This window comes from Cricetulus griseus, chromosome 4, assembly GCF_003668045.3.
Source record: "Cricetulus griseus strain 17A/GY chromosome 4, alternate assembly CriGri-PICRH-1.0, whole genome shotgun sequence".
NCBI classification, from domain to species: domain Eukaryota; kingdom Metazoa; phylum Chordata; class Mammalia; order Rodentia; family Cricetidae; genus Cricetulus; species Cricetulus griseus.
This window is the reverse complement of record NC_048597.1, coordinates 68,635,437-68,660,007: the sequence shown is the minus strand read 5'-3', so window position 1 is coordinate 68,660,007 and position 24,571 is coordinate 68,635,437. Positions and strand designations below refer to the sequence as shown.

General features: G+C 43.5%; 1 protein-coding gene across 1 annotated transcript in view; it reads right to left on the bottom strand.

The window, feature by feature from the left end:
- Window positions 1-466: 466 nt before the first annotated feature.
- The window catches only part of Klhl6 (kelch like family member 6), a 37,903-nt gene continuing 13,798 nt past the window's right edge, over window positions 467-24,571 (bottom strand). The window contains exons 2-7 of the mRNA XM_027413090.2: window positions 20,342-20,507; window positions 12,469-12,918; window positions 7,626-7,863; window positions 3,572-3,774; window positions 1,971-2,184; window positions 467-768 (exon numbers count right to left, since the gene is read on the bottom strand). Of these exons, the coding sequence (XP_027268891.1) occupies window positions 467-768; window positions 1,971-2,184; window positions 3,572-3,774; window positions 7,626-7,863; window positions 12,469-12,918; window positions 20,342-20,507 (1,573 nt within the window). The remainder of the gene's footprint in view (window positions 769-1,970; window positions 2,185-3,571; window positions 3,775-7,625; window positions 7,864-12,468; window positions 12,919-20,341; window positions 20,508-24,571) is intronic.

Sequence of the window (24,571 nt, the reverse complement as noted above, 5' to 3'; positions counted from 1 at the left end):
AGACACACCAGCCAAGTTTGGGGTTGGCTTTTGGTTTTCCTATCTGAGTTAAGCAGTGTGATGAGAGACACTGACATGGAAAGCCCTGGGTTTATTCTGACTGAGTTACTTGCTCTCTGAGTGACCTGGTAAAGGTTGGCCTGTCTGGAATTCCTTTTCTTCAACTCTAAGACAGGCACGATACTATCCAGCAGTCGGTCATTACCATAGTTAAGTGAATTACCATGGATAAATGCCCAGCACAGGCCAGAGTAAGTAGGCATGTATGGAATGTTAAACATTACCCTTCATCCTGAGGTAGGTCACACAAGCATTCCCGGCTGGTCTCAAAGCTGTAGCTTCCTAAGTGCCCCATGATAAGCCTTAAACCCAAGCCAAGCCTGAGGCTCACAAGGGACCTGAGCAAGCTGGGGTGCACAGTCAGTGCTCAGGGACTCCAGGGGCATCTTCCTGATTCCCTTTGCAGTCACACAGATACAGCTCCAGGCACAACCCGCCGGATGTGAGTATATGACTTCCTGATGGTGACGCTGCCGTGGTGTGACACTCCTCGTGGCAGCACACATTCCTCCGTCAGCTTCTGAGTCTCAGGGTCCCAGCAGAGCACAGTGGCAATGACCTCATTCTTCTCGTCCCTCCCACCAGTGATATACAGCCTGTTGTTGCAGGGTGCAATGCCACAGCTGGCTCGCTCATGACTGAACTGTGTCACCAGACACCAGCTGTCTTCCAGAGGGCTATAGGCATAGAGCGCTCTCATGGCACCACCTGCAAAGAAAGAAACTCACGCTGGACATCCTTCTGGGTCTTTTCTCATCAATCACACGAATTCTACTTCTGATTAGGCGAGATCTGCTGTCTTACCAGAGAAATATAGACTGGTGGCTTTCCTCCCAGAAAGCCAGAATGGATCCCCAGGTTACTAATGTGGAAAAACTTCGTCTCCTTTAAATTCTGACCCAGTGGGAATCTAGTTCCAAAAGATAACTGACTCTGCACAGTTGCAAACATACCTAAAGACTGGCTCCTTCGAAGAACCCCAGCTGATGCCTCGGGTACCCGTTCTGATCTGTGGCCCCAAGTACTAAAATCACAGTGGTTATAAAATAACAAAAGGACTGTGCACAGAGGCAGTTCATACAAATCATCGAACTGGCATTGGCTAGGAACAGCATCTCTTTGGAGATTAAGTATGATTGAAGACATCAGGGCTACCCATCTTGATACTGGACATTTGAAACCTTTGGGAGCCTGACCACAAACAAAACCCCAAGAGACCTACAGCAAGGGAGAGCTGCATTTTCCATAATGTATCCCAGTGTTTTATCTCCTAATGCCTTCTTTGATTAGCTCTGATTAGTCCCCCAGGGTATTTGCATGCTGGAATCTCTTTAGTTCTCTATCATGGCTGCCCATTAAAATCAGCTGCAGTTTTAAACAACCCAGTTGTGCTATTCCCTCTCATTCCCCATGCCTGGCATAAGGCCTGGCCATTGTAATTTTATAACGCACTTCCTGGTAATCCTAAGGAATAGTCAGAACTGAAAAACACCAAGTTTTAACAATTACATGCCAATTGTGGTCTGGCCAGCCAGGCTTCTTCTCAACTAAGTACAGGTCCCTAAAACCAAGCAAGGGAAGGACATTCCCATGATCCCAAACTAGATTTACAAATGCTTCCTGTTTGTTGAGCACTTGTTACACTGAATGTTTCAATTTCTGTATATTTACTACAAACTTTACTCCCACAGTGATTTCTGACCTCCTCCACTGGACTACAGCCTCCATGCTTTGTGTGGCTGGTTGTTTCTGCCTCCAGGACTTCAAGGGAAATTCAAACAAGGCCTGGGCCAAAACCACTTTCTCTTCCTTTTCAGCCTTATCCCCATCACCCAGGCATTCTCAAAACTGGTCTCCGAGGTAGCCATGGTGTACAGGGCTACAGATATAAGAAGTCATCACTGACTCACCAACAACATAGATGTGATCCTGAAAACTCACTGCATTGATGCATTTAGCTTCTACTGGCATGGGCGACTTCAAAATCCATTTATTGGTCAAAGGATCATAACACTGAGTCTTGTCTGTAGCCAGCTTCCCATTGGGTCCTCCTCCAATGACATACAGCTTCTTCTTATGGCTAGCAGCTGCAAAGGAACTGACATGGACAAGAAGGGGTGCGGCCTGCAGAGAATGAGGGCACAAGAAGTCAGTGTGCTGCTCAGATTGTTGGAGAACACACATGCTTGGGCATGCTTCGACTGAAATGACAAAACCCATAGCTCCCAATAAAATGCAGAGAGAAACAAAACCCACTATCTCTACAGGCTCTGGAAGCCTGGAACAAGCTGTGTCTCAGCTGTTCCTGCTTGTTTATCCCAGAGACCAGCTCCCTGGGAAGGAGGGATAGAGGCGAAACTAAATGTCAATGTATGTGAAACCAGTATATTCATATTCATTCAGTGGTCATTTATGATTGACCACTAATGTCGGTTTAAAGTTATGCACATATGCAAATTCGCTTACTTGGGGGCAGCACTGCAGATTTGGAGATTAAGCCATATTTGTGTTTGTGAAACTTGTGACCCCCCAGGACACTAAAGGAGACTTCCAGGGGCCTTTTGTCGATTTGCATAACCCTTTAGTTTGGAGAACTAAATGATGGGACTTGATGATTAGAGACCTGTAGGGAGACACTGTAACCACGCTTCCTAAGGGCTGGCTACAGATGTGCTTAACCATGACTGCCAAGGCGTGGTGGGGGGGTGGTCTTAAGGTGCAGCAGACACGTGGGGGCTCTCGATCTCTGGCCTCCCCTAGCTTGCTGCTCTGGGCATGCTCTGGCTTGTGCTTGGCCAGTATTATTTGAATAAAGATATCTTAACCTGCAACCTCTCGGAACAGAGACCATTTTGGACCCAGCTCCCACAGGGTCACCAGTCTTAGCTGGATGTCATGGCAACATGATGATAACCTTTTCTTGTGCTTACAGTGACCACGATTTAAACTTCCCGAAGCTGGAACATACTCTGACAATAAAAAAATCTGCACTTGAGAATGATCAAGAAATGCTGGAGATAATATTGTTTTCTTATCGTGGGGCAGTTTTTAACCAGAGGTGGCTTTGTTAGAAACTCGAATAAAGGCCTGTAAATAGCTCATCCTTAATGAGAAAAGAAATACAGCCTGACTTCTAATCATAACCAAATGACCCTGAGTTCACAAATGGTGGAGGAAATGGATCCTCGGGTTTCTGGTATGAAGAGCTGTAGGACAGAAGGCATCTGAGAAGACAGACTGTGGGCCAGGACATGTGGCTCAGCATCCCCTCATGGATGGGGCTCTGGCTAGCACAGGACAATGCCCACACAGAGCCCTGCCCCCTGCAAGAATGTTATTGTTGGAACTGGAACAGTAAAGTTGACTCGTGGCTCATAGAAAGAGAAAAGCTCAGAGCCAAGATGTCTATGGAAGCAAAGTGATCAATCACTAGCCACCACCATAGGCAGGGTTTTTGTTTTGTTGTTATTGTTTAAGCTTTAAAATTACTCATAGAAACAATCTCTCATACCTCTGACCAGCAGTTGTGGAAGGGGTCATAAGTCTCCACATTGTTGATTCTTTGTATGCCATCAAAACCCCCAATAACATAGACTTTGCCACCCAATACGACCATCTTATGCCTCCAGCGGCCTATGTTTAAATATTCAATCTGAATCCATTTGTTGATTGAAGAATTATATTTCCAAACATCATGCTGTGTTTCTTTGCCACCTACAAGAGATACAGAGCATTTAAAAACATCAAGCAAATGTCTCAAAATGCAATTTTCCCGCAGCATTCTCCAAACTCTAACAGCACTAAATCCCAGCTAAGGGAAGATAAGGGAAATTCTGAAGGTCTGGTAGGAGGGATTAAACAAACTCAAAAGAGTGAGAAGCCACACAGGCAGGGAGGGTGGGCTGTGCCTCCAAAGCTCAGGAAAAGGGGCCAAGTGAAAGGATCCAGAGAAGGCTTCAGTGAGGTCAGTCTGGGTGAGTGGGAGCCAAAGAGTCTAATTCGGTGTTTGTGCCCCCAAGAAGCAAGTAACAAGGTTGGGCAAGGATGGTAGGGCCTTGACAGCCAGGTTAGAAGGTAGTTTATGTTCTAATTGTATCTACTTAAACAAAAAAAAATGAAGAAGAAACAGTGTAGAAGAAATTACCAAGAGATCTTACAACATTATTTGCTATTAGATCTTCAATCTGTATAAAAGTAGTATAGAGAATAGAATCTACCTCTAGGTGGAGACAAACCTTTGCCTCCTTGCAAGGGTTAAACCAGTGGGGCAGCCTGGGATCTGGCCTGGGGATCCTCCCCGGAAGGCAGGTCCCCCTTAGGACAATGGTCTTTTCCTTTCCAAAATTCCCACTCTAGTGCCCTCCCTGAGTCAGGCGGTCCCCTACACTGAACCTCCGTTAGGTGGGGCTGCCTCTGCCGCCTTTCTGAGGCCCGACTGTTTCTAGTTCCCTCCAGTCTTCTCTGTCAGATGTTGATAGCCAGAACTTTAACGTATTTTAAACTCCATAACCAACGCTTTGGGATTCCGCACTCTTCCTAAAGCTCCCCCACCCCCATCCCAACCCCCTCGGGGCTGCGTGCACCCAGTTGGCTGACCTCCCGGCTGTCTGCTGTCCTATCTAAAGCAGCGTGACTTTTGTTTTTCTCTCATCCTTTCTCCTCCCCGTTTCCAGGCAGCTATGAGAGTTACAGCTTTCCTCTCCTGGGTTTTACTTTTAAACCCTAATCGTCCTTGAGTCTGTTCTTAAAACCTTTTATTAATAAGACCAAGAACCCCAAAAAGAGACCAGACTTCCTGGGTGCTATCTGGTGGATCTTCTGGGGCTCCCTGAGATTTCTAGCGGCACACCTTTCAACCTTTTACTTCTTTCTCTGGCAGAGGAAAGGGACCCATTCCTGCACCCCTAGATGGCAGTAGGCCTTGTCCTATTTTTAATTAATTTTATTATGAAATACCTACAATTCATTGTTTGAGAGTGGAAATGGCCAATGTTTTCTTTACAACTCTCTTAGAACACAAAATTATGATGTCTAGGTCAAAGGCACATGCTTGTGAATTTTTATAGAGGCTCCAAGACTGCCCCCCAAGTAAAGAACAATGGCTCAATGATGTAGCCAGCATGGCAGGAATGAAGGTATTCTAAAGTGGCATTTATGTCCCTCAAACCTTTCCTACTCCTGAAATGAAACCATGGACCCCAAGAAATGAGAATTTCTCCAGGCTGAGAGCAAAGCACTAGCAGGGTTGAGGGGGTTGTCTGCCACAAAGAGATTTCACAGTTCTAGCAACTGTTGAGACTACCTTGTCAGGTAAGATGGAAGCCCAGCCAAAGATGGGTTCTTGATGGACAGACAGGACCACACCTTAGTGGTCCTTAGGATTGCTTGCTTACTCGAGCATGTCCTTGGCCCTCTAATCACACACTACTCTCACCAGCACTCTGGAGGCAGGGGTGGGGAATCTGGTCTACACAGAGAGTTCTGAGGCTGCCAGAGCTACTTAATGAGAGGCTGTCTCAACAAAACAAAACAAATCAAAAGCCTGTAACTTCATTTGAGGGCCCCAAATATGAACCTGAGCAGGGTCACTAGATCATCTTTGTCCCTCTTTCCAATGTGGCTTCATTGAATAAATCTTCTGCTCTTTCTGCTCTTTTAATCTGGCTGTTTTAAATGGCTTTTACTATTAATTACTGTTTTAACTGGCTTCTTGGGTATAAGTGTGGTCAAACCTGGCTCCTTGGTGTACAGACTGTGTCCCTGAGTTTGGTGGGTGTCACTATTTGGTTCCATGACTGTGGAGGGACTACCATATAATTTCAAATACATAGAAATTATTAGCTGACCACCTGGAGACAAGTTAGATAGCTATGTCACTTTATTATGTCACTTATTTAAAATAAGTTCCAATTATGACTTGGTGAAGTAAGTAGAGGTTGTAGGAGATGAACTTGGTGATTTGGGAGACCATGGCATGAAAACGAAATTAGAATCACATTGGAAAGGAAATGGTTGTGAATATATAAATCAAAGCTAAAAGACAACCACAATCTAGAGGGAAAGCATACCACAAAGCAAAAGATATTTAACAAAGGATGCAAAAAAATTAATAAGAAAAAGACAAACACAAAACAATAGAAAAACAGCCAAAGGGTATGAAAAGACATTTCAAAATAAATACAATTGGACAATAATTATATGGAAATATGCTCAACATCACTAAAGATACAAGAGTGTAATGTATATATTCTAGTCTATTACATCAGAAATACTTGGTGATAACAATTGTTACTGAGGATGTAGAAAAGCGGTCCTGGTTAAACTGTAAAACGTATAATCTTTGTAGAGGAAAAATATAGCAACTGACAAATTCTCAATTCACTTATCTTCAGACCACTTCTAGGAGTCTTTCCACAAATCCATAAACTATTGTGTATGCAAATGTCTGCTAGAGTATTTTTTCCAAGTAGATTATAAACAACAAATGCATGTGCACTGGCAGAGATCAATTCTGAACACCAAACCTGTTCTTCCTTCCTGGACGCATAACTATTCATTGAGTGGGACTCAGGACTTGTTTAACAGCTAATATTACTTATCTTAACCAAATATAAAAATATTTTATAAAAATACTAAAACATGGGGGGAAACTGCCATATTTTACTTTCTATTCTCTGTATTATTCAAGTCATACAGTATTTCTATAATAAAAAGAAACTTATAGCTTAATCAATATTATGAACAGACCTGGAGAACAGCTAACATTACCCCCTGGAGGACACTTAATACACAGGGACAGGAAGGGAATGTTTGTGTCATCCTTTTGATATGAATGAGAAGGACCTGGGCTTAGTCCCTAGACTGTGATCCTGCCCAACACCAGGATGTAACCTGCATTACATTAAAGAGCCTCTCTGTGCCCTGTTTCCTCCTACTTCATAATTTAGCCTCCTTTGCTGTGACTGGCAATTGCATGTTGCTAAAGTGCAGGTTCACCTACTAAGTTGTAAAGATGACAGAGACTGTGTCACTCAAAAAATGCCTATTGAGCATTTTCATTGCTAGGTACGAGAGACAGTGTTAACTCTCATGGAACTTCAAGTCTAAGGAGAAGAAGGCACACATAATTGTTAATGATTAAGCAACAACTTAGCAATGAAAATGTATACATATTCATATCACTTCAGTAGACATGTACCATAGAATGTCTAAGAAATTTGAGAAAGACAGGTTTGTGGGAGGATAAGACATTTTATTAGCCTAGTCCTATTCCCACATCAGTGCCCTGCACCTATAACAGACTAAACAAGCCCTAACTTCACTTTTTATGCTCCTCCATGAGGGATGGAGCTGCCTGTGAGGTTCACATTACAGTATTTATTAACTGATAATGTTTTCTCCAACATAAGACCATCTGAGCTCCTGGTTCCATAAACTGACCGACACACAGACCGGCACTAGACCACTGTGAACACACAGACATTCTTGCAGGGCAGTTGGTTGGTTTCACTGAGGAACGTGCAGAATACTATTGGAGAAACGCTTTAATCCCAGCCTTGTCTTACCTGAGATGTAGACCTCATTTTTTAATGTCACGCAGGCAAACTCAACCCACTTCTTATTCTCACTCTCCAGCTCATGCTCTGTCAGTGGGAGCTTGGCCACCTCCAGGCGACTGCGCCTCAGGGGGTCAAGGCAGGTAACCTCTGCCACAAATCGTTCATCTTTTGTACAGCCACCAATAATCATGAACACCTCAGACTGGAACTCGTGCATCCTGGGCTTGGTGCGCTCTGAAATAATCTGGAAATCAATGAGAGGATGTGTGGGTGGAAGGAGCACAATATGACAGTTCACAGAGCTTGGACTGTGGAACCACAGAAGGCAGGTGCCAATTTCCACCTCCACCATTGCTAGCCTTGTGACTTCTTGTTGACCGATATTTCATCACCTGTATAATGGCTATGTGATTGTAACTACCCAGTAGGTTTATTCTATTAAATGACACAATGCATGAAAAGTAATAACCCAGTGTCTGAATAAACTGTTACCTGTCATTTTTTATGCTATTTTAAGACAAGAGTCTTTTTGCCATCAAATGTGCTTCCCAACTCTTTTACCTGCTCTGAAACCTGACCTCCTGAAATGAAAGCCAAAGTCAACATTTATTCAATACCTACTGTCATAATGTAAAAAAGAAAGAACATGGTGGCAGGTCCATGGGACGTTGCTGACACATGTCACCCCTCAGAAGGTCTTTATTAGGAGGGAACCTAGAACGGATAGCAGGACTTCAGGTCCAAAGAGGAACTTTCTTAGGAGAAATAAAGCATTGTAACCACAGGCAGCCATAATGGGGCCTTGAAGGGATGTGTGTGTGTGAGAGAGAGAGAGAGAGATGGGGGGAGGAAAGAGAGAGAAGAGACAGAAACAGAGAGCCTTTGCTTCAAATCCCAAGAGGAAAGGATGCTTCTGACTCACGGGTTTTCAAGAAATAGGCAAGCATCTCAAAGGTACTCAGTCTATCCTACCCTGTACATGCCAAGGGGCATGGAACAGGCAGCAGAAAGGACTAGAAGCTTGTTTTGCTGGTGCAAGGGGGAACGGCCACCAGGCTGCATCATAGCATGTTTTCCTTCCTTATCAACTGTTTGTCCCAGATTGAGAGCTGGGTGGGAGCCTCAATTGTAGAGGAAAGAAACAGTAAGATGGTCTGTGTTCTATACTACTATATACCAAGACCTGGGCCAAGCGCACTATATAACACTACAGTAATGAGTCTATAGTAACAGTCACTGATATTATTGACACTCTCTAGTAGAAGGAGAGGGACTTTTATCTGGGAGTCCAACCATTATTTGTCTCCTGTTCTCCTCCAGCTACAAGTGATCTTGGGAATCGCTACAGTAAAAGTTGGACTCATGGTGCCATTTGCATAACATTATCATCCATAATGTTGAAAGACTTTTCAGTGATGGAGCTGCTTGGGGTCACCCCTTACCCATGCTCTATAAGGAAATATAGTAAACTATTCAGCTCATCAAGTTGAACTTCAGTGGAATCATTGTTTTGGCCTGTCATTAGTGCCCTGTCTAGAATGAATCTGGTAGTTTGTTTGTGTCTCCCCAAGGAAAGTTAACAAAACATCAGCTAATACCCCACCTTTGCTTTTCCATCAGTTTTTTTATTATTTGTTTTTCTGTGCCGAAGAACCAGATCTAGTAAATTTTGCATCCCCGGTTTTTGAGCTTGGCCTGTGGCCATAACATTTGCAGCAGTCCTGTTAGTTGTGAGTTCAAAGGAAGAGTGGAGAGGCGTGTGGCAGTATAAATCCTCATTAATGTGCTGAGCCTGAGAGGAAAAATAACAGAAAGTCCACAGAGTAAGGATGGGGGCAGTGGGCCAGAGAGCTTGGAGACACTTGAAGGTACTGAGTGAGTAGGTAGGATTTAAACAGTGAGTTGGCACCAAAGACAAACTTTGCTTCTCTGCACCTTTCTTCCCAACATGAGCCTGGTTTATGTCCCCAAACCTTCACTCCCCACAGCTGAGGCACAACCTCCAACGGATGCTGGTTGTCTTTGTTCAGTGACCATTTCAGTACTGTTGGCGATGCTTCAAGGACAGTCTTGTAATTTTCTATAAGGACAGCCCTTTTTCTCTAATGGATTCTCAGCACATGGGGCTTGTGGGCTTCTATGAGTTTATGGATGGGTGGGTTTACAGATGAGCAAGACAGGTAACCAAGGTCCCTGGTATGGACTACTTTTTACAATACATATCACTGTGGTACCCAGTCTCCACAATGGCCTCAAGTAATGTCTTCCTCCCAGAACTCAGAGCCCATGTAGTTCCTTCCATACTGTTCCAGAATCAGTCTCTCTAACCAAAAGATTACAGCAGAAGCGGTGTTCCACCAGACTACCCAGAGCTCTAAAGCTTCCATACTGGTTGCTTTCTTAGTCTCTCTTAGATAATTTGCTCTGGAAGAATGCCATCTGCTATGTGGATGCCCACATGGCAAGAAACCACAACTTCAAGCCAATAACCAGTTAAGAATGGATGCCGGCCCACAATACCTTGAGTGTCATGTGAATGCTCTGATCTCATTTGAACTTTGAGACTGCTGAAGTCTAAGCCAACAGATGATAGACCAGCATCTAGTAAGAAACTTTAAGTCAGAGCTACCCAACTAAACCAAGCCATTTTACTTTCTTCTTTTTCCTTTTGCAGTGCAAGACTGAACACAGGGCATCATGGCAAGAACTATGCCATGGATCCTCATCTCCATCTGCTGCTTTCAACTGTGAAGTTGTAGGATAATTCATTATGTAGAGATTCCATGTGGGTAAATGATGGGAGAAAGAAAGATCTCAAAAGCAATGTCCTTGACTTCTTCTTTAAAAAACTAGAGGGAGAAATAGTAAATTCAGAAACTAAACAGAAAAAAGAACTCTATCAGGATCAAAGTAGAAAGAAAATTAAATAGAAAACAAAAAACAAAAGAGAAAATAAAATGAAACCAGAAGTTAGTTTATTGAGAAAAAGCAACAAAATTTATGATACATCTAGCCAGGCCAATATAGGGGGTGGGGGCACAAAGAGCCACTATCTGGAATTCAAGATGCTATGCCACTACAGATTCTGTAAATAGTTCAGGTCCACATCACTGCATAGTCTATAAACAGTGCTGATGATATGAGGAAGTTACAAACAGCTTTATGCCAACAAATCCAGCTACTTGTATGGATGGAGAAATTCTCTGCAACTCCATTTCATTTGAAAAGAAACAGACAACTCAAGCAGCACTGTATCTGTTAGTGGGATGTGATTTGAAGTGAAAACCTCCCCTCTCAGAGAAAACCCCAGGTTGCCCAAGTCCTATACTACCAAACACTCAGGATACCTGTGAAGAATAGACAAGCAGCAAACAGTTCTAAAACCAAGAAGCACAGAGATCCACATAGATAAAGAAACATCCTCCAGACGAGTCACAGACAGATACGATTCCTGAACAACTTTGGGCTGAGGTTTCTACCATAGCCTGCAGATGAGCTTTGGAACTTTTGCACAGTGATAGACAAACGTGAGGTTTCATGCCTGGAAATCAACAGCAATCTCTCCCTATATTATAGCTTCCTGGTGAGCTTGCTCCTCCACTAAACTGGGCCTTGCCTTTACAAGATTCTGGGTTTAAAAAGATCTTTAGAAATTGCAAAGGAGAACAGGTAGGAGCAAATGCTTTCTTGGTGCTCATTTAGTCATCCATAAACATCGCCATTCACAATACACCAGGGATTTCTCCTAAGGCCTAGAGATGAAGAAAAAAAAAAAAACCTCCAGTAGTACCCAGTTCCTTCTATAACAAGTTACACATTTAGAATATTTACAAGAAGATGAATGCAATGGTACCATGTAGCATTTGGTGTCATGACCAGAGTTGAACCGATGGCCATGAGAACACAAAGCGTTCTCTGGAGAAGATAACTGGATTAAATTTTGGACCAGAAGCAGAAGTTAGGTAGAAGAAGAAAAAGAAGGAAGCATTTAGACAGCATCTGCCTTGTCCTGAAGGCTAGAAAAATATATCCTTTAGAGGAACTGGACACAGTAGGACAAAACTATAGCAGAATGTATGCATCAACAATTAAAGAGACAGAGACCATGAATTTGAGCATAAGGGGGATACGGAAAAGAGTTAGAGGGAGGAAATGGAAAATGCAAAATATTCTAATTATATTTTTAATTAAAAATATATTTTAAATTTGCTTTTAAATTTTTAAAAGCAAATACACACAGTAGAAATGGGTGGTAAATGATGCCAGAGACCTGGACAAGAGGTATTTTGGTGGAGCAGAGTTCAGGGAACTTTAGGAGAAAGAGTGGATGTCTTCCTCAAAGTGATGGAAAGCCAGTGAAAAGGTCAGGCTAATAGCCAAATTCACACCTGCATCTTCCATCATCCCAGGAATGGGGATGAATTGGAGGCAGACCAGACTGGGAGCACAGTAATGAGGTCTAAGAAAATTCCATAAATTCAGGAAAGAAATGGTGAGACTCTGGATCTAGGCAGTGTCAGAATAGAACAACAGATACAAATTCTCTCACAAGAGTGGGAAGTTTTAAACAAGTAGAATCCCTTCAGAATGGTGATTGGATGGCACCACACACAACTGGGCAAAGGAAGGATGTGACAGGCACAGTGGCAAAAGGTTTCCATTTCTCACCTAATCCTCCCAACAGCTGTGCGAAAATGTGATATAATCCCCATTATACAGATCAGGAACCCCCAGCTTCTAGAATGAATTGATTCCTCCACTTGTTGGCCTGAGGATTTGTGAGCAAGGGTCACTTGCACTTCTGAGAGCCCTGGCTAACTCCTTACATTGTTGATGAAGTCCAACCTACCTCATTGCCAGAAAGGTGGTACATCCGAGCTTCCTGGAGCAGCGGGAAGACCTCAGGACACTGTCTAATGAGAGGGTCTGCTTCAACCATCTCCACAAAGTACCACGGGTCCAGAAGTGGTAGGCGCACGTTCTCCAGAACACAAGGGAGTAGGCAGAGTCTCTCTGACTGTTTGTGCCGGACCCAGCTCATCACTGTCTCAAACACTTGAGCCTCCTCAGTCACACAAAGGTCATCACTCTTCAAGATGTGATACAAGGTATCCACCGGGAGTTCCAGGAACTCCTCAGAGTTCAGAATCTGAACAAAGTTTTGAATGATGTAACTCTGAACTTGCATCTTTAATCCATCCAAGGAGTGTGTGTCAGCCAGCCTCAGTATTCCAATACAATTTTCTGGGTTCAAGGCTTCTGTGAGGAAGGTGGCACAGGCGTCCACCAGCTGCAGAAACTAACAAAAGGGTTGAGAGTCAAGCCAGGAAGTGATTAGTCCACATCAGTGAGCTGTGTGTGCCAGCAAAACCTTACAAACAGTCCAACCATTCACATAGCCAACAATGCGATGAATAATTTAAAAACGTCTTATAAGATTACATTAAGTTACATGGAAATGTAACGTATTGGGTTTACAAATCTGTTCATTAAATCTGATCAAATGTCTAGATTTATTTGTGTTTTATTTTATAGGGCTGGGGGTGGAATACACAACATTGCACGTGCTAAATAAACACTCCGCCATCAAGCTATTTTTCCTAAATTTAAACCTCTAGATTTAATCGTCAGTTTACAGAAACAAATATGGAAGTAAACATGATACCATAAATACACATTCAGCTACATCTAGACAGTGGGAAACTCCATGGAACAACTGATTTTATTTCTTCTGTAAAAATTCTACAAGTGTAAAAAAGGGAGGGGGAGTATAAAAACAAGACTGCTTATATCCATGAGTCTATGGTCAGCAAAATTGGATTTAGTTGGTAATTTTTAAATAGGGGGGATCGTGAAGTTGGGAGGAAGGATGAAGGGTCAGGGTGGGTCCTGAAGGAGTTAGAGGAAAAATGGAAAATAAATATGATCAAGAAACACTATATGCATAAATTATCAAAGAATAAGCCTGGGCAGTGGCGCACACCTTTAATCCCAGCACTTGGGAGGGAGAGGCAGGCGGATCTCTGTGAGTTTGAGGCCAATCTGATCTACAGAGAGAGTGCCAGGATAGCCTCCAAAGCTGCACTGAGAAACCCTGTCTCAAAACAAACAAGCAAACAAACAAAAACCCAAAAAACAAAACAAAAAAATCAAAGAATAAAAAATATTAAAAATTTAAGAGTTATCAACTTACTACAAAGTATGGGCCATTTTGGGATGCCTGAAATAAACAACACATTAAATCAGGTAAATGTTTACAAGCACTAATATCTGGAGCCATGAAAAAATATTATTAATTTTAGAGGCAATAATGGTTTTACAGTTATTTTTAATAAGAATCCTTATCTTTTGAGCTAGGGTGATGGCTCAGCAGAAAAAAAAAAAAAGTGCTTGCTAATCAAGCCTGATGACCCAAGTTCTGAGCCCCAGAACCCACATAAAAAGCCAGGTGCAATGGTGTAAGCATCTGCTATCCCAGCACTCCTTATGAGGACACCCAGACAGGAGGATGCCTTGCAGCACATGGCCGGCCTGCCTGATTTATGTATCAGTGAATACGCCGTGTCTCAAACAAGGTGGGAGGTGAGGACCAAATCCTAAAGGTTGTCCTCTGACTCCACACTCCGGTTACAGCATGCATGTGTCTGTGCCCACACACGAGAACATGTACACATACCTCACCCGCCTCCTCCTTCCCTCCTTCCTGTCCCTTCCTCTGTCCCTCTCTCTTTCACACACCAACTCTTTTTTTAAAAAATCTTTGCCTTTTAAAGACACACCTGAAATATTTTCAAACTGAAATGAAAAAAGTAGCCTACTATGAGCAAAGAAAACTAATTACATAATTAAGTAATATTAAGTGTTCAAATCTTGTGTATCACATATCTTGAGGTAAATTAAGCTGAAATAAACCACAGCACCCAAATCCCAAGATCCTACTCTTAATGTCTGTCTCCCATGACTGTGACAGGGCTCTTCATTCCAGGACCCAGGGTGGTGGGAAATTCCTGACCGAAATCTACTGACTCAAACCAGAAGAGGAAACATGGCAGGGCCATACAAAGCCTCCTAAAGTGTTGGAGGTAGCCCATGCAGATGCCACTCATACTCAGCTGACCAAAGTAAGTCATGATGCAAACTCTGCCACCAAAGTCAGTAAATCTCCACAGAAACTGATCTCACATGGGAATACAGGATATAAAATACTACAATTTAAGGCTTCATACTCACTAATCTAGCTATGGGAAGTTTTCTTTTCGTTAATGTTTATTTACCCCCTCCCCCAATGAATTACTGTCCCTTTTGTAATTGAAGAGAAAGTTAGTTTGTAGAAACTATTGGATGACTTCCATATTCCACTTTAACTCTATCATCTTCCTCAAGGATATGAGCTTAATGTTTGGCCAGCATTTTACAAGTCACAAATCACTGTCATAGCCACTGTGTTCAATGCTCATTTCACAGACCACATCTCACACGCATTGTCAGTTCACTCTTGTTCTCCGGGGCTCTGCTCCGAACTAGTCTGATCTCCTAGACCTCTCTTTGTCCTTTGGGTTCACAAGGTCACAGGCTCAGTAAGCTTTAGTTGATCATTTAAGGGGAAGGAAGGAGGAGGTCACAGGGACGGGCCAGCTGAGAAAGCCCCTCTGAAGGCAAGTACTGGTAAGAGATATGGGGACAGACCTGAAGGGGAGTGTGGTATGCCAAGGACAGGTTCTGATGACAAGGGGAGATCTGAGCTGTGAGAATAAAAGGTGAGTGGGGCAGGAGTGCTCTTGTTACTGGTTTTGAACTGCTGGACTGAGTTGAATGGAGTTCAGTCTTTATACTAAAGTACCCTATGGCACGCATCCCCACTCTCAGGGTCATTTTCAATCACAAAACATGATTTTTCCTTTCAGACCATATCTTCCAAAGGATTATATAGAAAATGTTTCTTTGAGAGCCTACACAAAGCTGGAGAAAGATGGAGTCAGTGTTGCCTCCTTCTGCTCTGTCTGTGGGCCCTAGTGCCTACAGTTTAGCTCCTTGCTTGAGGTTGAGCTGAGAATCCTAAACCAAACTGTTTGCTTGATTTTTGTATTTTCTAAGTTGTTGATCTATATTTTAGTAGCCCCAAAGTGGCCTTAAACTGTTAATATTCCTGCCTCAGCCTTCCAAATACTGAGATTATAGGCTTGTGCCACCACATCCAGCTCTGGAAAATTCTATGAGCTACTCATTGTCACAGCAATATAATGAAGTATGTGCTTCAACCTGGGCATTTTAGCTCTGGGTAAATAATTGTATAAATAAAAAGTAGAATAGGAAAAGTAGAGAACCACCACCTCTCAATGGGGCTTTTTTCTTACAAGTCAGCTCTCCCCAGTGGCCTTTCTAATTCTCTGATGTGGGGTCAATTCTCATCCCTTCTCAGCCTCACTGTGGAGGTGCTTGTAACAGCTCTGCCCAGCCATGTCTAGCAACTCAAAGGTTCTAGGTCATGATTTTGTTTTTATTTCCAGCAATATCTACTACAAAAGTCTGACAGCTGGCACATTGGAAAGGCCAAATAGAGGCAGAAGACATTTGTTAGACATCTGGACTGCAGTAAGACCTGTGTGCTTCTTCATCTGTCATTGCCCTTAACAAACTTTTTTTTTTCAAGTCAGGTTTCCCTGTGGTTTAGGAGGCTGTCCTGGAACTAGCTCTTGTAGACCAGGCTAGTCTCCAACTCACAAAGATCCGACTGCCTCTGCCTCCTGATTGCTGGGATTAAAGGCGTTCGCCACCACCGCCCGGCTAACAAACTATCTTTTTAACAAATATCCTTTATTTAATTAGTAAAAAGAGGATATTCAGAGTACACTTGTAGAGAGGAGGAAATAGAGAATTCAGAATAAAAGACATCTCCTGAAGTCACATGGCAGGTGGTAAGATGATCCTTTAGATGCCTGCTTGCTAACTATGGAGGCTGGCTTGCACTGTTGAGCTAGCAAAAAGCCTGGAGAATCTCAAAAGATCTTATGACCACAAGGGAAGGTAGGTTTCTCTGACTGCCTAAATTCTCCCAAAATATGTGTCAACAGGCATTTCAGAGTGATCCAACCAGCAGCAAGGAATTTTCTGGCATGAAAGGCCATCGTGAGAACAAGAAATTGCTTTTTACATATTTGCCTTTGGATTAATTTTCAGCATGCTTTTCCACAAACTTGATGTTTAGAACCGAGAGATGACAACTAATAGCAACAGGTAGATAGTTTCCTATTTAGAGGGATAAGAGAATAAAAGATTACAGTAAACACCTGACTCTTTGACAGGAACTCCTAAAATACCATCAAAGAGACATGACCACACAGGAACTCCTAAAATACCATCAAAGAGACATGGCCACAGTTCCCATAAGAAATGTCTGCCTTTAAAAGCCATTTGCAGGTCTTCTTTTGAGGAGGACCTATTCAGATTCTTCACTCATTCTAAAAACTTTCCATTACGTGTGTGTGTGTGTGTGTGTGTGTGTGTGTGTGTGTGTGTGTGTGCATGTGAGTGTGTGTGCATGTGAGTGTGTGTAGCACAATGTGGCTGCTCTCACAATTAATATCCTACTCTGAGAGAGAAATATAGTTGACACCAGGCCTTTTGAGATACCTGACTATGGAACTATTTTCTGAACATTCAACTCTACCACACCTAAATCTCATATGAACATTACAGATATTTCAACTAAAAGAATATAGCTGATAAAAAATAAACCAAGCAAAGAAATAGCACCAGGTACACACAGCCCAATGAAGTAAGGCATGAAAAGCCAATGTAGCCTAATTCCTCCAAAAATAACTAATTCCACAGTATGGCATCTAGTGAGGCTGAATTAAATGAAATCCCAGACAGAGGACTCAAAGGAGTGATTATAAGTATGTTCAAAAAGGAAAGAAGCACCTAGGTTAGGATACAAAGAGACGGATGAAATAAGGAAAGTCGCGTGCTGCTGAGCACACTGGCTGTCCCAGGAAGCCAGAGGGTGTGCTCTGCTGACAGCTGGAACACATGCAGTGCTCCTTACACACCCCAGCCAGTGAAGTTACAGGATGCAGGATTCCCAGTCCCATATACGCTTATCCAACACACTTCCATGAACCCCAGCTCTGGAGATCAGATGACATACACAGCAGCTGTCCCATTGCAGCTCCCCCAGCACACACCAGAAATGAGTCTGGGGAGCTAGGGAGAACCAGAAAGAAAGCTGACTTGGCAGGATGACCCAAGGTGGTTCCCAGCATCCTCATCAGTAGGCTCACAATGGTAGTAACTCTAGCTTCAGGATGTCTGATGCTCTCTTCTGGTCTCTGTGGGTGTGGGCACACACATGGCACACACACACATGGCACACACACACATGGCACACACACACACACACACACACACACACACACCACATATTTATTCAGATACACACATGTTAATAATAAAATACTAAAGCTACAATTAGAAAGAAAAGTATATCTTTTTATTGTGTGAGACCTGCTTTGAGACAATGAGAGAATGAGGAGACTTGATGACTACTCCAAACTTTGTCACCCCAAACAATGAAACTTGTTTTCATTGAGCTTCTACTTTGGTGCCAGACACTATATTTGTAACAATAAATGCCATAAGCTATTACTGTTGCCAGTTTCCCCACCTTTAGACAAGTCAGCAACCTTCCCTGCATCCAATAAAGGAAATTAGCATGAAAATAACAAGGACTGCTAAAGCTTGCCTGACCAAGGGTCACTCTGCTCAAGGTTGCAGACACATAAGTTCAGAAGCCTTCTTGACACAGACGGGGATGAACTACAAACACTGAGTATGAAATTGGTGAGTCCTCCCTCTCCATAAGGAAGGATGGTGGCCTGGAATCTTCAGAATGCTCAGGGAAACTGAGCCAATGAAATTGACTAAACTGGTGGCAACCTGTTACTCAGAATTCATTGGTGCTGCTTTGTAGTCGATTTTCTATTTCCTTCCCATGATCCTGTGTAGATGGAAATTTCTGTCCCGTCCAGTCCTTGCAGCCATTCCGCCCCAAATATGCACAGAGAGGCTTATATTAATTATAAACTGTTTGGCTGATGATTCAGGCTTCTTAATGACTAGCTCTCTCTTAATTATTAACCCATTTCTATTCATCTTTGTATCTCCATGTGGTTTTTGGCTTACTGGAGAATGCCCAGGTATCCTACCTTCAAGGTACCTACATGGCATCTCTCTCGTCTCCTCTCTGCCTTCCTCTTCCCAGCCTTCTGCTAGTCTGGTAGTCCCACCTATACTTCCTGCCCGGCTACATCCTGCCTGTCTATTGGCTGAAACAGCTTTATTCATCAATCAATAAGAGAAACATATATTCCCAGCATATAGAAGGACATCCTATCTTTTGTCAGACCTTATAAATCCCTCCCTGACTCTAGCCTCAACAGATCCAATCCTACTACCAGCAATCTTATCTTAGACCCTGAACCTCTCAGGGATGCTTACCTTCTCAGACTTTTGGTTCTGCTTGCCTCAACCGCCAAGCTAATTATGACACAACCAGATACCACCTCCATAAGAACTAAACCATGCACAAGATTTGATATTTATCCCTGGTCCCTGGAAGTGACCTGGTCTACCCCTGGACTCTGTTTCTCACACATCTAGACAATGAAACAACATTAACACAATGGAATCAAGTTCAATGGTATGGTTCTAGACCTAGAGGATAATTTGGATAGGACCTTTGTTATAATTATGGATGCAGCTGATATTATCCATAGTCGAATTATTTTATGAAGCTAGTGTAACTGCTACAATCACATGAAGCAAACATTATAGAATAAACACTATATTTCTTTAAAGCATTATTCTGAAGTCCTCTCTCCTCTGTGACACTTCTCACCTCTCAATGCTCTCCTTTCACAGCCACCACAAAGTGCATGTCATACAATGTCTGCTTCCCCCATATCTAGACAGTGTCACCTGAAAGCTGCACAGTGTGCTGGCAAGCAGTAGTCTCTTCAACCAGAAAGCTGGGTTTCAAATTACAGCACTTTCAGTCACTCTCTGTGTCGCCTTAATTTCACGTCCAACTTGTGCTAACATTAACGTGTGTAGGAAGCACTGACTGCACCACTGGCTCTGACTAGGCTTCAGCACTTGGCAACCACTGTGCTGCAGTCAGATACCAAGTGTAGAACCAGGCACTCCCCAGCTTTATATGGTAAAGCAGGAAACACCTTGTCGCATCACCTGTCACTAAGTGTCTGAACAAGCATCTTCTGACCTGCCGGTAAGCTTGCTCACCCTGCCCCTTGTGTGTGTGTGTGTGTGTGTGTGTGTGTGTGTGTGTGTGTGTGTGTGTACATGTGTGCACATGTGCATGTGTGTCTTTGTCTCTGTATCTCTGTCTTTCTCTGTATGTCTCTAAATATATGTCTTTCTGTCTGTTTCTGTGTTTATCTCTGTCTCTGTCTCTTTCTCTGCATGTGTCTCTGTCTCTGTCTCTTGTTTCTCTCTCTCTCTCTCTCTCTCTCTCTCTCTCTCTCTCTCTCTCTCTCTCTCTCTCTCTCTCTCTCTCCCCGTGTGTGTGTGTGTGTGTGTGTGTGTGTGTGTGTGTGTGTGTGTGTGTATCCCAGATATAGGTCCAGAAGCCAGCCTAAGCAGGTCTCTGGGGGCTCCCTGCTTCCGTTCACTTCAAAGAGCACAGAACTTGCTTGTTCACACACCTGGAAAAGGTTGGCAGCCTCCAGAACCCGCTGAACATTGTGCTTGGTGATCAGAGCCTTGCTTGTGTATGTGTAGCTCAGCAGAGTGTGCATGGTCTCAGCATCCACCCCTTTAATAACGATCCTCTTCTCATACTTTTCCTTTAAGTCGTTGCAGAACATGGCCCTAGAAGAGAGACCTGCAATGTGAATCCTTCCAGGACTCTGGATTCCAGACCTGAACAGATCCCCTTTTAGAGTCATCTGCCCTCCTGAAACAGTGAAGTCCCAAATCAGAACCTGGACCGATTGCCAACATAGGAACAGAATCATTGGACATGCTGACTTCCTGAGGTCTTCCCCCTTGGTTCTTCAGCTCTCCTTGTAGATGCTAATTCAATGCCTAACATGGAGAGCTCTTGAATGAAGTCAATGTATTTCAAAGTGACACATCATTAGTCTCTCCAGGATCACCTGTGTGCTGAACTGAGCTGTCATTCCTAGATGTGGCTTCTGAACTCTCTTTTAGATATACACGCAGTGGATAATATCCTACTCCATTTTAACTCACACATGTATTCCCCAGGAAATAGGGAAGCAGGGAAGGGACAAAGAAGCAAGACTGTGTCCAGAGAGAAAGCCACTTCAGCCTAATCGTACAGGGATTAGACTCTACAGCTGTCCCAGCAAGAGATGAAGACACTGTCTTGGCACTGTGGGACCACAGACAGCCTTCAGTCAAGGATCTTTCAGAAACAGGAACTGTACCCAAGCATCCTGGTTTTCCAGAAAGGCTAGAAGAAAGCTAAAAAGAAGTGCTGCCCAATGAGTGTGGCAGGCAGCAGGCTGGAATCCAGATATCGCTTGAACTCACTCCATAGCAAACATGAGAAAACACAAATCAATTCACCTGTTCAATAGTTATTGGTAAATCCCTACCTTACTGATGTATTTGAAGACTAAGAAGGATACTATACATCAGCAAAAGCCCAAATAAGCAAGACAGTCCAGATCAAATCATGGGAATTTTAGCTGGTGAGAGACATGGGGGTGGGTACCTTTCTTGTTGCTGTAACCAAACACTTAACAAGAAGCAACTGAAGGGAAGACGAGTCCTTACAGCTCCAGGATTGAGGGCACACTACCGTGGGAGAGAAGGCACAGCAGCGAGGACAGCTGTGGCAGCAGGAGTGGGAGCGGCTTCCTTGCTGCCTGAGACCTACTTCCTCCAACCGGGTCCCACATCCTCCCTGAACATACCACTAGCTAGGAACTAAGTGTTCAAACACATGAGCATGCCAGCATGCTTTACATCCAAACTCTGAGAGTGGGTCATACACCACTTCAGCCTTAGCTTGCCAGCATGTGTCTTGTCTCTTTAGGGTCCCTGGTGTCAGAGTCTCTGCATGTTGTCCACACTTCATCTACAGCAAAGGCAGAGTCTGGGTTAACCCCATTAGCAGCACTCTAAGGACACTAACTCCATAACTGTTTCAGAGAGACAGAGAGAGAGAGAGAGAGAGAGAGAGAGAGAGAGAGAGAGAGAGAGAGAGACAGAGAGAGAGACAGAGAGAGAGAGAGAGAGAGAGAGAGAGAGAGAGAGAGAGAGAGAGAGAGAGAACTCTAAGGGGAAGTGTCTTTCTCTCCAGGGTTCCATGCATATCTGACTCCCACAGTCCCAGCATTCCCTTGCACACCTGGCTCCCATAGCCATAGCATTTGTCCTTGTTCCCCTCTGACATGTTGTCATTGCCCTCGGCCATGACTACCATGTTGAACACAAATAAGGTGAAAGTAAAGCTAAGCCTACCAATTCTTCATAGGCTGAACTCACAGCCATCTATTGCTGCCCCCAGAGACTCATAGACACACATGCATGGGCAAATTTGGTCTCCAGAGATGGTCAGCCACAAAATAGACACTAGAAGCTAGGACTTGGGGCCCCTACCTGAAACCCAGCAGGATACAATACTCAAGAAAATCAGTAGGATACAAAATCAAACGCTGGGCAACTGACTTAGTATCACACCAAGTACACTAGACCAGGTTATGTTCTCTGGTAGCACAGCTGGGTTGGTTGTTAGCAATTTACCTCTTAGTGAGGGTAGTAGGGGATGGGGAGGGATGCATAAGAATAAAGTATAATGGCACAAATACATGAAAATGTTATCTTGGCATGGTGGCACATGCCTATCATCCCAGCATACAGGAGGTGAAGGCAGGAAGATGAACTTATTATGGCCAACCACCATCCACTGTATAGCAAATTCAACATCAGCCCAGGCTAAACGAGGCTATCTCAACAAAGCCAAAAGGGAGAGGGGATGGAAATGCCATGATGAAAGCTACTCTTTGTTAACTTAAGACAATGAAAATAATAATTATTAAGAATTATAGCAGCTGCAATGGTACATGCCAGTAGGATATGCCTGAGAAGTAGAGGTAGGAGGCCCAAGGAATTCAAATCCAGCCTAGAATACACATATTTCTGGATTTCTAGGCTAGGTGTGGCAGTGCATACCTTTAGTCCCAGCACTTGAGAGGCAGAGGCAGGCAGATCCCTGAGTTCCAGGCTTGCCTGTCTCAAAAAAAAAATTGAAAGAAAAGAAAAAATGAAGAGAGGAGATACACACCCATACACACAGAGAGAGAGAGAGAGAGAGAAAGAGAGAAAGAGAGAGAGAGAGAGAGACAGAGAGACAGAGAGACAGACAGAGAGACAGACAGAGAGAGAGAGAGAGAGAGAGAGAGAGAGAGAGAGAGAGAGAGAGAGAAATAAAGAGGCCTGGTGAGGTGGCTCATAGGTAAAGATGCCTGCCACTAAACATGATGGCATGAGTTCAATCCCCAGGACCCATATTGTAGAAAGAGAGACCCAACACCCAGACATTGCCCCATGCCCTCCACATGTGTGCCTACACACATATTCTCCCCTGCCCCACCTCTTTCAATAATAAAAATAAAAAGAATTTAAAAATTGTGACCAATAGTATATAAGTGAGATATTGCATAGTAAAAAGTACTTTCTAAAAAGATATGGGCCAACTCACATGAGATCCTCATTTTAAAACAAACAAAAAAGTTTCAGAGAAGCAAGCTAGTTGCCCAATACAGTGAATCAGTCAGGCAGAGCCTGAGTCATTTAACATGTCTCTCACCCCAGCATGGACATACCCACAGGCCCAAGACTGAGCTAGATGAAGTCAGGCCCCAGATGAAAACACTCTGCCTGGGCCACACAGCTCTCCAGTGTCCACGAGGCTTACCCTTCAATCTCAATGGAGGTCCCTCCTCAAATGTCATTTCTTCAGAGATGTTCTCCCTCATGCTGTGCCCAATCTGAAATCATCACTCCACATTTATTTGCTTTACTTTTCTTCATAGAACTCCCACAACCCGCCATTGCACTGTACACCTATTTCTTTACTAGTTTGATGATCATCCTCCCAGCTACCACACAAACTGAATGGACTGACTGTCGTGGTGACAGAGTCCCCAGTGCCTAGAACAAAACTCCAGATCCAGTGGAGAGTCAGTCTCTAAACGAGTGAGTGAGCTAGTGGACAAATTGTCTTTCTGAGATCATTAGAGTTGTTTTTTGTTTGTCATCTGCCACTCCAAAAATTGTCAAACATCCTCTAGTGGGTGAGGAGGAGCTGAGCCCTGCCTCCCACCAAAAGATTCTTAACATACACCCAGAGCTCACAATTTGAAATGGATAAACCTCGACACACATTCCACTTACTATTCCTGAATCGCCTGAATATCACTACTGGAATTTCTCATCCGTCCTAACTAATCTATGGTTTACCCTCTCCTACAGCCTCCATGCCTCAGAGCTCCCTGCTCAACGCCAATCAGCCCTATAAACAAGCACTCCCCCACTCACCTCTGCTGTCATGCACCTCAACCCCTGCCTGTCCCTGCTCATTTCCTTCCCCACCCTCTACATACCAAGAATCAACTTCCCTGATTCACTAAGATATTCTGTGGCACTAACATTAATTGCAAGGTGAGTAAAATTCAACTCAGGAGCACAGTTGTGTGTAGACAGCACATGCCTGTAATCCCAGAACTCAGAAAACTGAAGCAGGAAGATTTTATGGTAAAAGTCAACCTGAAATCAAGAACCTGTTTCAAAGTGTATGTGTACGACACACACACGTGTGTGCATTCAAATGTGTGTGGTTTGTGTGCATGTGTGTGAGTGTATGTATATGGTGTGCATGTGCTATGTGTGTTCTCATGAGT